Genomic DNA, 12431 nt, shown 5'->3' with positions numbered 1-12431 from the left:
CCATGGCCCTAATGAGACCTGAACTCCTCCCGCTCTGCTCTGGATCAGAGCATGCATATTCTAGAACGCTAAAGGTCAGCTAAGCCCACTCAGATGGGCTCCACTGCCAGCCCTCCTACTGATGTCCCCAAGACATCCTAGAAACCTGGATAAATCAAGGAATGCACCCATCATTTCTAGATCAATTAGCAATTCCACATATATTAGTGCATTTAGCATGGGCCTGATGCGTCTATTCTCAAGTTACTCACTGACACATACCAGAAAGATCAGCAAACCTGCTAAATCCCTGTAATTGAGGGATAAGATACATGGGACAGACTCTTAAATCCCATTAGGGTCCAAGGGACCGAGCCACAGTCAGAAAGGGCGAGTCATTTGAAGCACCTCTGACACCCCAAGAAAAACACACTTGAGCGGCTTCATCTTTGCCTCCAGCCTCGGGGAAGTCTCCAGTTGCCATAGCAACAACACTCTCCAAACAAGACCAGTGGACCCCTGTGCTACTAATTAGCCCAAGCACACTGGCTAAAGGAAACCAGGTCAGATCACAGGAAAATCCATCTGGCAAGCACGAATAATGTCAATACAGATGGAGAATGGGCCTGGGCAAGATCCTATTTCTTCAAGTCTCTGGCCTTCACCGTCACCGTGGGGACCAGAGGGAGGCTGCACAAAAGCATGTGGACCGCCAACCTTTAGGCAGGGTCCCGGCTCTGCGGTGCCATCACCACCCGCTTGCAGCTTGTTCCTTCATCTCAAGCCCGGAAGGTCCTGCCCCACAACCCACAGCTCCAGCCAGCCTGTCGCTCACTGCCTTTCCTAAGACTCTAAGAGCTGGGAGCCGTTTGATTGCAGGCCCACGTTCAGCAACCATATGTAAATAGGAGCCTGAGACCAGCAAAGCCGACCGGCGTACAGGACCAGGCTGCAGGTCACGAACGGCGTGTTGCTGATACTTTCCCCACCCAGGTTTTACAGAGTAGGGGGCCATTTTCCTCGGCTTTTGGAGACACAGCTTTAACGTCCCACAGCCTCGCTCCATAAGTTGTCCACTGCCTTCGGGAAAAAGTCCCAATTCTATATTCCGGCCCTGATCCTGACACTGGCTCCATCCTGCATTCGAGCAGGGCCAGGGTCCCCGCTGTGACCTCAAGCCGAGGAGATGCTCCTCCCCAACCTCTCCAGCTCCCCCAATTCCTCCTGTGCGTCAGGGCCCATCTCCCGGCCAGCTTGTAGGAGGGGTGAGTCTCCTCCAGCCCACAGACTTCGTTCTCCCCATTCTCTACCGCGGGCAGATTTACGCCTGGTGCTTTCTCGCCTCATCAGTCTCGCTTTATCTGTGTGTCTGTGTTTGGTGTCCACGCTCTCCGGCCTGCCGTGTGCCCCACGCTCAGCGAGAGCTTCATAAACATACACGGTGTGAAACCTCAGAGGATGTGGGAACAGGTCCTGGCAAAAGTCTTCAGTCTTATGGTAAATAGAGAAAAGGTAGAAGATGGTGGGGTTCCTTCATTTCCAGGGCCACAGGGATTCTGATCATCTTCTATACTCCAACATTAGATCTCACATGCTCACCCTGCAGAGTCTGAGTGGTTTACTTGGGCTGAAGAGCAGGCTCAGGTAAAACCTCACCTTTTCCAAGGTTCTCTCACTCTCTCTTTGAAAAGGGCTGATCTTCTATGCCTTTCTCACCGCCTTCACCACAGGTACACCTGAGATCGTTCAAAGTTCCTTGCAAGCAAGGACCACCCCAAAGGCTACTCTCCATGGGGAAAAAAATTCCTTTCAATTCTTTTAGGATAGAAGGTGAAGGTTGAGGATTTTACTGTTAGACCCAGGAAGGCAAGCCAAAATGTACTAGAAAAGGAATCAGTAAAGCGAGATAAGGGGGACTTCCCTGGTGGTCCCGTCTTGCAATGCAGGGGAAGTCCGTTCAATCCCTGGTCCGGTAACTAAGATCCCACATGCTCCAGGGCAAATAAGCCCAAGCACTGCAACTACTGAGCCCGCACGCCACAACTACGGAGCCCATGTGCTCTGGAGTCCACGCACCACAACTAGAGAGAAGCCCACACACCGCAACTAGAGAGAAGCCCGCGCACCGCAACTAAGACCCGACACAGCCCAAAAATAAATAAATAAAATAAATATTTAAAAAAAGAGAGAGCGATAAGACTCACTTTTATTTCAAAATTAAGGATTCAGGATACATTTTTAATCTTTGATTCCTACAAGAAGGAAGGAAAGCAGGCTAACCCTAAAACCCAGGGCTATGCAAAAATGAGGATAGCATTGAGTTGAGAAGTCTCGTCACATGTGCAAAGGAAATCAGTAACACGAACACCACATCCCAGAAGACTAAACAAGATCCTTAAAATCCCTCTTTCTTTACCAAATAAATTCAGCTCTTTTGAGATGGAAATGGTAGAAGACACTCTTGAGATAACATTTTAGAAAATATATCCTACCTAATCTCAAAAAGGACTCAAGCTTGCAATTCAAGACAGCAAAAGAATTTTGAAAGAAAAGATGGCTAAAAGCCTGAGGGACTGAGGTTATCCCGAAAGTACTTACCTAAACCCTGGTTGGAGTAAGCTGCAAGTTTGGCTCTACGTTTCCCAGCAGCCAAAGCGAAAAGGGAAACAATCATTTTCAGTTACACAATTCATAAAACCCAGCAGATTTTTTTTTAAAAAGGCCATTCCATGGATAAGCAGCTTTTTGCGTGACTCACATTCTCAACATGTTCTTTCCTATGGGTTCTCCATCAGGAAACAGGGTATATGGTGGATAATGCCTTCAACAATATCCTTCCACCAACACAACATTCAATTTCATATGGCAACTTCAGCAAACATATCAGCCCCTACTTAGCTCCTCTAGCAATCAATAAAATCAGAAGTTCCTGGAGGATATATTTCCAGTTGCCCCATCCTGCAGAGAGGGTCCCTCCCATCCACGCTCCCACAGTAACAAGGTTACAATAAGGCAAAGCAAAGGTCAGCCTTGGAAGACGTTCATCAACAAAGCAACCACTTCTGGACTCAGTTGTCCCTCAGATACTCCTCCTGGCTTCACAAGTTCTTGCCAGTTGTCACTCGTTGATTGTGGGGAAATATACAACACCACCAACTGCAAAGGAAACTGCAAACCTAGCAGAAGCTGCAGGACACCATGAAGTGAATGAATCTGATCCTGAGGAACTGCTCAAAAGCCACCCAAACCTGTTGAGATAATGGTGATCTGTGAACAACTGAAGAGGAGAAACTCACAAAGATGAGGAAGAAGGTAGCTTCGAGGAGAGGACATCAAAGAAGGGAGAGAGCCCTTCAGAAAACAGTTGAAGCATTTATGTTAAAGTGACTGTGTAGTTGAGCTGCAGGGGTCAAGTGTGAAGTGAAGAATACGCAAGTCTGAAAATCTGCCAGAAAAACGTAGCCAAAATTCTTTGTTCATGCTAAGCACGAACATATGGTTATCATTAAAGCCCACATTTTGTTAAATATTAATCATTCTCATAATTTTTTCATTTCTTTTTTCAAGATCAAGTCCCAATTAAACATTTTCCCCACTATTACCGTAAAAGTTTGATTCAACAAGTGGATTCATTTTAAGTGGCCTTTCTCAAGGAACAATTTGCTTTAGATAATCTGCACCCCTTACTGTAACTACTTTAACAACTAGGTTTAAGATCATAGGCAAAACCGAACAGGGAGACATTTGGCCAAATAAAACACCGACCTCCAGAGTTCAAGCTTCTACTAAGAAATAGTCAAGTTTCATTCAAACCTGGGAAGAGAGAACCGATTGACTGGGGTCAAAAACATAACCAGTGAAATCCATCTTTCCTCTTGGAGAACTGTTTCCAAGAAGAACAGAAAATTGCAAAAGCACTATAAAAACATTTCAGTCCTTGTTAAAAGAGCTAAAATATTGTATTTGATTTGACTGTTGTGTTAATCTATTGAGTTCCTCTAGAGCTTAAGCCTACTGGTTTTAGAGGTTACCAGGAATAAGAGACCTTTTAAAGAGAACATTCAAGTGTAAACAGAGATGGAATCTCCCAGCTGTCAAAATGGACAGTGAAGCTGGTTTCTGAAGCCAGACTGGAGAAACAGGTTGAGAACTGCAGGTTCCACCCATCTGGACTGAGAGAGGGTTCTCCGTAGTGGCCCCAAAGTGGCCGTTCAGTGTGGAAATGCTTCCAAGATGAAAATGCAAAAGAGCACGTGCAGAAGCTCTAAAACTCATGGTCCTTCCTTCGTTGGGTCCTTGTGACGTCCGCTGCCCCAGAGCAGAGGCCAGTTCAGGAAGGTGGCCGGTTGTCAGCTGGTCTGGAGTAAATGTCTTCCCATGCCTGACTAGCAGTGACACAGAGCCTGACACGGGGCTGTCCTACTTATGAGCGGAGCGGTGAAAACCAGGCGCTGAGTCCCAGAACTGCTGACTCAAGGCTCTGTGATAGAACAGAAATCCAGAACAGCTGGGCCAGAAATAGCAACCATGCGCATCTACTGATAGCTAATTAGCATAACATCTGAGGGCAGTGACTGAATGAGTGTGAGTGTGTGTGTGTGGGGGGGGGGCATGTGTACATGTGTGCTACCAAACCCTAAATATACTTCCTTCTTTTCATAACCATCCCATAGACCCTAACTATGTAACCCACTAGGCACCCTGCCTAACCGTCACTGGATGCAATTACCTTATAACTTAGTGCCTGAGGAAAAGGGATTATTTTTCCCGAATACCCGGATTTTTTAAGAATTGATCTGTCCATGGGAAGACAATCTTGCCGTGACAGCAGATTGACCCAATTCCTGCCCCATCCCGCTGACCCTAAGAAAATGTGCGAGAGGCATCACCAGGTCTCGTGACAGCTTTCAGAGGCTGGTAGCTTATAAAAGTTCAGTGCAGAATATGTGTATGGTATATTCACATTTTTTTGCATCTCTTTAAGCCATTAATGCAGAAAAAGATGAAGGGGTCCTACTTTATGTCAACATTTCCCTGGGGCAGTAATTGTCCAGCCTGGGAACATGCCTCTGGTCCCCTAGCATTGGGGACAGCAAGGTGTGGCTCCCTGGTTTCTGGGAGGTCCACATCGCCCTCCAGAGGGGTCTGCTCTGACCCTTTCAAACTAGGGTAGCCGCCCCTCAGTACCCCCAGCATCCAGTTTCTCCTTACAAAGCAGAGGTTTGGGCCAGGTCGGCTCCTGGAGGGCTGAGGCCATGCCTCCCATATGCCCCACGAAATGCCCAATGCCGGGGACACAGAGACCCTCCTGAAATGCAAATATCTAAAATTATAAAGTGGCAGCCAACCTAACATGGGGTCCAGGGCACCACTGGGAATGGAAGGCGGGCTCCCGGGCCTCACGCTGCCCTGACACCTCCCACGCCTGCAGAGCTGGGCTGGGGACTTCCATCCAGGCCTTCACTGGCCCCTCAAAGCTCCATGCACACCCTGCTCCTCTCTGGACCCCAAATCAGGTCAGAATCCCTTCCAGCTTTGGAGGAGTCTCCCAACTGCACCCCAATAAGCAGGGTCAGGGGAGCCCTGCCTGGCGGCCCACTCTCCTGTCTTCCCCCAGAAATGGGAAAAAGAATTTGAGGACTGGGACTTCCCTGGTGGTGCAGTGGTTAAGAATCCGCCTGCCAGTGCAGGAGACGTGGGTTCGAGCCCTGGTCTGGGAAGATCCCACATGTCGTGGAGCAACTAAGCCCGTGCGCCACAACTACTGAGCCCCTGAGCCTCTGCTCTGGAGCCCGCAAGCCACAACTACTGAAGCCCGCGTGCCTGGAGCCCATGCCCTGCAACAAGAGAAGCTACCACAATGAGAAGCCCGCGCACCACAACGAAGAGTAGCCCCCGCTCACCACAAATAGAAAAAGCTCACGCGTAGCGATGAAGACCCAATGCGGCCAAAAATAAAAAATAATAAATAAATTAAAATAAAAAAAAAGAATTTGAGAGCTGGGATCACGGGTCCCGCCTGCTCCATACTGGCTCCGCCCAGACTGAGGAGGCCACCATTTACCGAACTGTGTTTGGAGAACAGAGTGACGGGCTTCCTCGCTGTGCTCCTGGGGCTGAAGCCAGCCAGGTGGAGCTTCAGACACGCCTGCCTGCAAACACTGGGAAACTCAGCAGCCCCCAAACACCGGTGCCTGTTCATGAGACTGGCCGAGAGCCAGAGGCCCAGGTCAGACAGCCTCTGCTTGTCCCGCCAGGACGGTGATTCTCAGCAACATATCCACGCCCAGGGCTGCCCTGCAAGAAGTGGGTCTGACAGGCAGGAGAGTGAGTGAAATGAAACTGGGTTCACGTAAACGAATGAATGAGGCCAGATGAGACCCCAGTCTGCTCAGTGCAGCATCTCATCACCAGAGAGTCTCAGCATCAGCAACCCCAAGGATGGTCCTGACCCCACCTACGAAATTAACCACTGAGCTGTGAGTGGGCAAACGGCCTGGCTCTGTGCGCGAGGATGTGCAGTATTTCTCAAGGGGTTCACTCCCCTGAGCTGTGCGCGAGGATGTGCGGTATTTCTCGAGGGGTTCACTCCCCTGAGCTGTGCGCGAGGATGTGCGGTATTTCCCGAGGGGTTCACTCCCCTGAGCTGTGCGCGAGGATGTGCGGTATTTCTTGAAGGGTTCACTTCTCTGAGCTGTGCGCGAGGATGTGCGGTATTTCCCGAGGGGTTCACTGCCCTGAGCTGTGCGCAAGGATGTGCGGTATTTCTTAAGGGGTTCACTCCCCTGAGCTGTGCACGAGGATATGCGGTATTTCTCGAGGGGTTCACTTCTCTGAGCTGTGCGCGAGGATGTGCGGTATTTCTTAAGGGGTTCACTCCCCTGAGCTGTGCGCGAGGATGTGCGGTATTTCCCGAGGGGTTCACTGCCCTGAGCTGTGCGCAATGATGTGCGGTATTTCTGAAGGGGTTCACTCCCCTGAGCTGTGCGCGAGGATGTGCGGTATTTCCCGAGGGGTTCACTGCCCTGAGCTGTGCGCAATGATGTGCGGTATTTCTGAAGGGGTTCACTCCCCTGAGCTGTGCGCGAGGATGTGCGGTATTTCCCGAGGGGTTCACTGCCCTGAGCTGTGCGCAATGATGTGCGGTATTTCTGAAGGGGTTCACTCCCCTGAGCTGTGCGCGAGGATGTGCGGTATTTCTCGAGGGGTTCACTCCCCTGAGCTGGCAGGAGAAGCGTACCACCCTAGAGGCCAGGGAGAAGGTCTCCTCATTCCCTCTCCCGCTAGGAAAAGCTCTCAAGTCTGGGAGAGGTGCTGACAGAGAGACGGGAGCATTTGAGGGCTACCCACGGTGGGCCAAACATCCCACCAGAAACCGTGGTGAGCCCAGGCCACCTGCCTCTCCCCAGACGCCAGGCTGCATTCAGGGTGGTGTGTCTCAGGGTTGTTGCCCCCTGGCCTTCCTGCACCAACACAGAACCAGCTCCTCCTTGCAAGAAGTTCAGCTGCTTCCCCCGTCTCATTCCTTCTGGGTCGTCCAGGCAGCCGCTGGCCAGGTTTCCAAGTTACCGATTCCTTAGGGACCGCCATCCCCAGTAGGCAGAGCGGGAGGTCAGCTCTGATGTTTGCTGAGGTTCATATCTGCCTGCCCCACGTGCCAACACAGCAGGCTCTTTGCCATAAGCCCCCCGAGGTCCAAAGCCCCTGGTCAGCTGTGGCTGCCTTTGCAAGAGTGAGGGCTTTCGACTTGCACTCCTGGAAACTCTTTATCTTCAGATTCCCTGTCTGGCTCCAGCCTCTTAAAGCTCGACTAATCGCCACATAATGCTCTCCAAACAGCTTTAGTAGGTCAGGGTGTCTGCTGGGCACAAACGCCGCAGACGGGTCAGGGTGTCTGCTGGGCACAAACGCCACAGACGGGCAGGGCTGAAGGAACGAGGAAGGCCTGTCGGAGCTCTGCCACCTTGGTGGACAGTGTCCCTCCCAGGACACCCCCTTTGCTTCAGCCAGGGTTGGGAAGCAGAGAAATGAAGCCCCCTCTCCTCCCCATGGACTCTCTCAAAGTCACATCTGTTCTCCCCAAGGCTTGTGGCCTAATGATTACCAGTGGACATGGGGGAGGGGGGAGGGTGGGAAAACTCCGGGAGAAAAGCCATTTGCACTGGAAATGTGGGATTATGTCATCATTTCCACAGCAGCCATCAGAAGCAGGGGGAGGCTGCAGGAAGTCACCCAGCATGCCTGCAAGAACAGAACATCTGTCGATTCTGTAATAAGATGTGCCCTGGGCTTTCTTTGCTAAGACACCAGGTCTCACTGCCCCACTGCTCTCCCCTCCAAGCCCAAAGAGGGGAAGACAAAGCCATAGATGTCAGGGGCACTGCCGTCGCCTGGGCATGGTGAAAACACACAGAGGGCGTAACAGCTCCAACAAGAGAGGCCTGGCTGGAGATGGGCACTGATGGAGGATGTATCTCCAAATCATGAGACCAACAGGGACCTCAGACTCTGGCCCAGACCTGGCGAATAACAACTTCCATTTCAGTGAAATGAAATTTTCATTTGTACATTTTTGAAACTTGCTTCGCAAACTTCCAAGGACCCGCCAAAGGGAAAAAGACAGGACTTATTTGGATCCCTGGATCCAGGCCACAGCCCCGCTGAAAAGAGCAGCCATGGAGAGACACTGGAGCTGGCCAACACCCTGAAGCCACAGCTGAGGGTGTACTTAGGGCGAAGGGACCACAGCTGTCCCTGGTCCTGTCCAGTCTGCTGGGCCAGGACAGGGAGTCTCAGGGTCTGGGGGCCCTGATCAGTCCTGAAACCACTCCTGCCCTGCCAAGCAGCTGGAGACATCTTTTAAAAATGCAAATCTGCTCAGATCTCTGCCTGCCTCCGGGCTTCTGGACTTTCTTAAAATAAAGCCCTAGGAGCCAATGGCCCAATGGCCGAAAAGCTGGAACAATCTGAGCGACCAAATAAAGTAGTATTGTATTATAACTCAAAGTATAAAATAGATACCCGTGAGTCCATATTGATATAAATAAATGACTGAATAAGTTAATAAATGGAGGAGAAGAGACAAATCTCCCATGCAGAAGAATTCCAAAAAATTTATGTAGATACTCCCCCTAAAAGAGGGGGCACAACTCCCCAGTCCTGAGATGTGCCCATAGTGACTTCCTTCCAAAGAGGACAGTATGGAAAAGGGGACAAAAAAGAGAAACTTGACAGTCAACACGACCCCAGCCAAGCGATCAAGGTCAACGTGAACAGTCATAAAACACATTGACGGTAAGTACCCTTGATATGATGTGATGAAAATGGCACTTTACCTCTGTGATCTTCCTCCCCAAACCCATAACTCTACTCTAATCATGAGAAAAACATCAGACGAATCCCAGCTAAGGGGCATTCGACAAAGTACCTGACAGTCCTCCTCAGAACTGTCAAGGTCATCAAGAACAAGAGAGTCTGAGGAACAGTCACAGCCAAGAGGCGCCTAAGGAGACGTAAAGACTAAGTGCCATGTCGTATCTTGGATGGGGTCCTGGGACAGAAAAAGGACATTAGGGAAAAGGTAAGGAAATCGGAATAAACTGTGGACTTTAGTTAATAACAATGTGTCAGTATTGGTTCATGAATTGCATCAAATGAACCACGCTGCTGCTGAGATGTTAATAATAGGGCAACTGTGTGCTTGGTAAATGGGTACACTTGATACTACTGTCTCGATTTTTTTTGGTAAGTCTAAAACTATTCTTAAAAGAAATCTATTAATCGAAAAAAATTCTACCGAGAAAAAAAAATAAAGCCCCCAATCCTTAACATGAGCCACGGTGTGCCAACCACCGGCCCCTGACCACTGTGCTACCCCCTTCCCTTCTCTGCCTGCCCCAGCCTCCAAGGGACCTCTTCAGTTTTGCTCCCTTCTCTTTCCTCAAGGTTTCTGCAGATGCTGTTCCCTCCCCTGCCCGTGTGTAGTTAAGTCCACTTAGCCTTCAGTTCTCAGCTTAGAAGTTGCCTCCCCCGGGAAGCCCTCGGGGACAAGGGACCAACAGAGAGGCAGGTAGACCTCAAGAGATAATGGGCAAGGAAGAGCGTCTGCTCCATGGAGTATCATCCAGATAAGAGAGATTCAGGTCCAGCTCCATCCCCACCTCCTCATCACTGCGTGTTCTAGAACCACATCTGCACACAACGAGCCTCCTCTCCCCTGATTCCTCTATTACTTCTGGACACTGGCTTGGCAGGTGATCATCAATGCGTTGGCCACCCCTTGTACTCTCACTCTCTCCTTCAGCTTAGCTTTGGGCACCTCTGTGCCTCCCCAGTAGCAGGACTCTCTGAGGCCACGGGCTTCCCCTTCTCAACACACCCAGGTGTGTTTAGCCCTCCACAAGAAAAGACTATCTGAAAATGCTCTTTAGAGGACTTAATAGCTAAGCAGAATAGTTTCTAATCAGAACCAGCCATTTGCATAGAAACAGGAGTTCTGAATACTTGCTGTGGATTAATTTTAAGTGCTGTCTTGGCCATTGTACTCAGATATCTGGTCAGTGTAGATGTTGCTGTGAAGGTATTTTTTTAGATAAGAGTAACATTTAAATCAGTAGACTTTAAGTAAAGCAGATTACCCCCCATAATGTGGGTGAGCCTCACCCAATCAGTTGAAGGCTTTAAGAGACAAAGACTGAGGTCCCCCAAGGAAGAAGGAGTTCTGCCAGCAGACGGCCTTTGGACTCCAGCTACAACATCAATGCGTCCCCAGGCCTCCAGCCTGTTGGCCTGCCTTGCAGTTTTTGGATTTGCCAGTCTCCACATTTTCATGAGCCAATTCCTTAAAATAAATTTCTCTCTAAACAGGCAGACCTCCGAGGTAATATAAGTATGGTTCCAGACTACCACAATAAAGCGAATATCACAATAAAGTGAGTCACACGAAGTTTCTGGTTTCCCAATGCATATAAAAGTTACTTTTACACTATACTGTAGACTATTGTGTTCAATAGTATTGTCTAAAGAAACCATTGTACATACCTTAATTAAAAAATACTTTATTGCTAACAAATGCTAACCGTCATCTGAGCCTTCAGTGAGTCATAATCTTTTTGCAATAGTAACATCAAAGATCACCGATCACAGATCACCATGACAAATATACTAATGCGAAAGTCTGAAATATTGCGAGAATCCTCAAAATGTGACACAGAGACACGAAGGGAGCAAATGTCGGGAAAATGAAGCCAATAGACTTGCTCAATTCAGGGTTGCCACAAGCCTTCAATTTGTAAAAAACTCAACATCTGCAAAGTACAATAAAACAAGTTATGCCTGTATATGTGTATATATATCCCACTGGTTCTGTTTCTCCGGAGAATGCCAATTAATACACCAATACTCACACAGGACGTCCACTTTGTTACATGGAGAGCTTGCTAGCATGGATAAACTTCAAATCAACTACAGCCCGAACAATCACACATGGCATCACGGGTCCAAACTGTCAACGCCTTCTTGGCCCCATCCTAAATGCAGCTCCCCAGGGCCTAAGGGACAGAGACCACCAGGCCCCTCCTCTCTGGGGGCAGCGGCTTGGAAGGAGAGCTTTGTACAATACCTGCTTAAGTCCTTGGCTAGACCTTGGCAGGAGGGAATGGAAGCTTCGACTCCATCACCAGCTGGAGTGGAAGGCAAAGGTGCGTGTCCATCACCAGCTGGGCAGGAAGGCAAAGATGTGTGTTCTGAGGCCGGGGGAGTGAGATCCACACGGGCAGCAGCTGGGTGGGTGCTGGGGACACAAAGGGAGAATTATTCCCAGCGGAACTCGGCTCCTTTATGGCACATTCATCAGGCCCGCTCACCCCTCCCAACCCAGTCACACACATGGCATTGGGTATTTAAAGACCCAGCACACCGGCTCCCCACCGGGTTCCCCAGGCCTCTGCTTAGACACAGTCGGGGTGCACCTTCCAGTGCAGCAGCCCCCAGGCCAGGCTGTGAATTCCCCCCGCCCCCACCCCTTAGGCTGCAGGCAGCTCGGGTGTCAGAACACTGAGTTGTCTTGTTTGAGTTTTGTTTGGGGGAAGGGAATTTCATATGATCGTTTCTCATCACTTTTTAATAAGCAGTGAAACTCTTGGAGTTGAAAACTAAAATACAATTTTGCAAACTCCCCAGGATTTGGCCCAAAACTCTGAGGCTGAGAAAAGTCGAAGTGAAGAGGCTGATGTGTAACCAAGGAACCTGCACCAGGAACTTGCCGGGATCCCTCTTCCCTGGGGAAGGATTCCCAGAGCACAGCCCTGTCCCTGGTTTAATGGGTGAGTGCCCCCTGCTGGACATCCAGGGAAAGGCTGGGAGTGCAGGGAGGCCCCCAGCAGGAGGGAAGGTAGCAGGGGCTTCCCTGGTGGCACCGTGGTTTGGAGTCGGCCTGCCGATGCAGGGGACGC

The 12431-nt window shown here is 49.8% G+C and overlaps 1 protein-coding gene across 4 annotated transcripts in view; it reads right to left on the bottom strand.

The window, feature by feature from the left end:
• TACC2 (transforming acidic coiled-coil containing protein 2) overlaps positions 1-12431 on the bottom strand; it is a 186178-nt gene that overhangs the window by 79159 nt on the left and 94588 nt on the right. For 3 of the 4 annotated variants that reach the window (XM_024756028.1, XM_024756027.1, XM_024756031.1), the window contains exon 7: positions 11600-11770. The exons of the other annotated variant lie outside the window; for it this stretch is intronic. In XM_024756028.1, coding sequence (XP_024611796.1) covers positions 11600-11770 — 171 coding nt within the window. The remainder of the gene's footprint in view (positions 1-11599; positions 11771-12431) is intronic. 4 annotated transcript variants of the gene reach the window in all.

Source organism: Neophocaena asiaeorientalis, unplaced genomic scaffold, assembly GCF_003031525.2.
Source record: "Neophocaena asiaeorientalis asiaeorientalis breed wild unplaced genomic scaffold, Neophocaena_asiaeorientalis_V1.1 scaffold85, whole genome shotgun sequence".
NCBI classification, from domain to species: Eukaryota; Metazoa; Chordata; class Mammalia; order Artiodactyla; family Phocoenidae; genus Neophocaena; species Neophocaena asiaeorientalis.
This window is presented reverse-complemented; position numbering and strand designations above follow the sequence as displayed.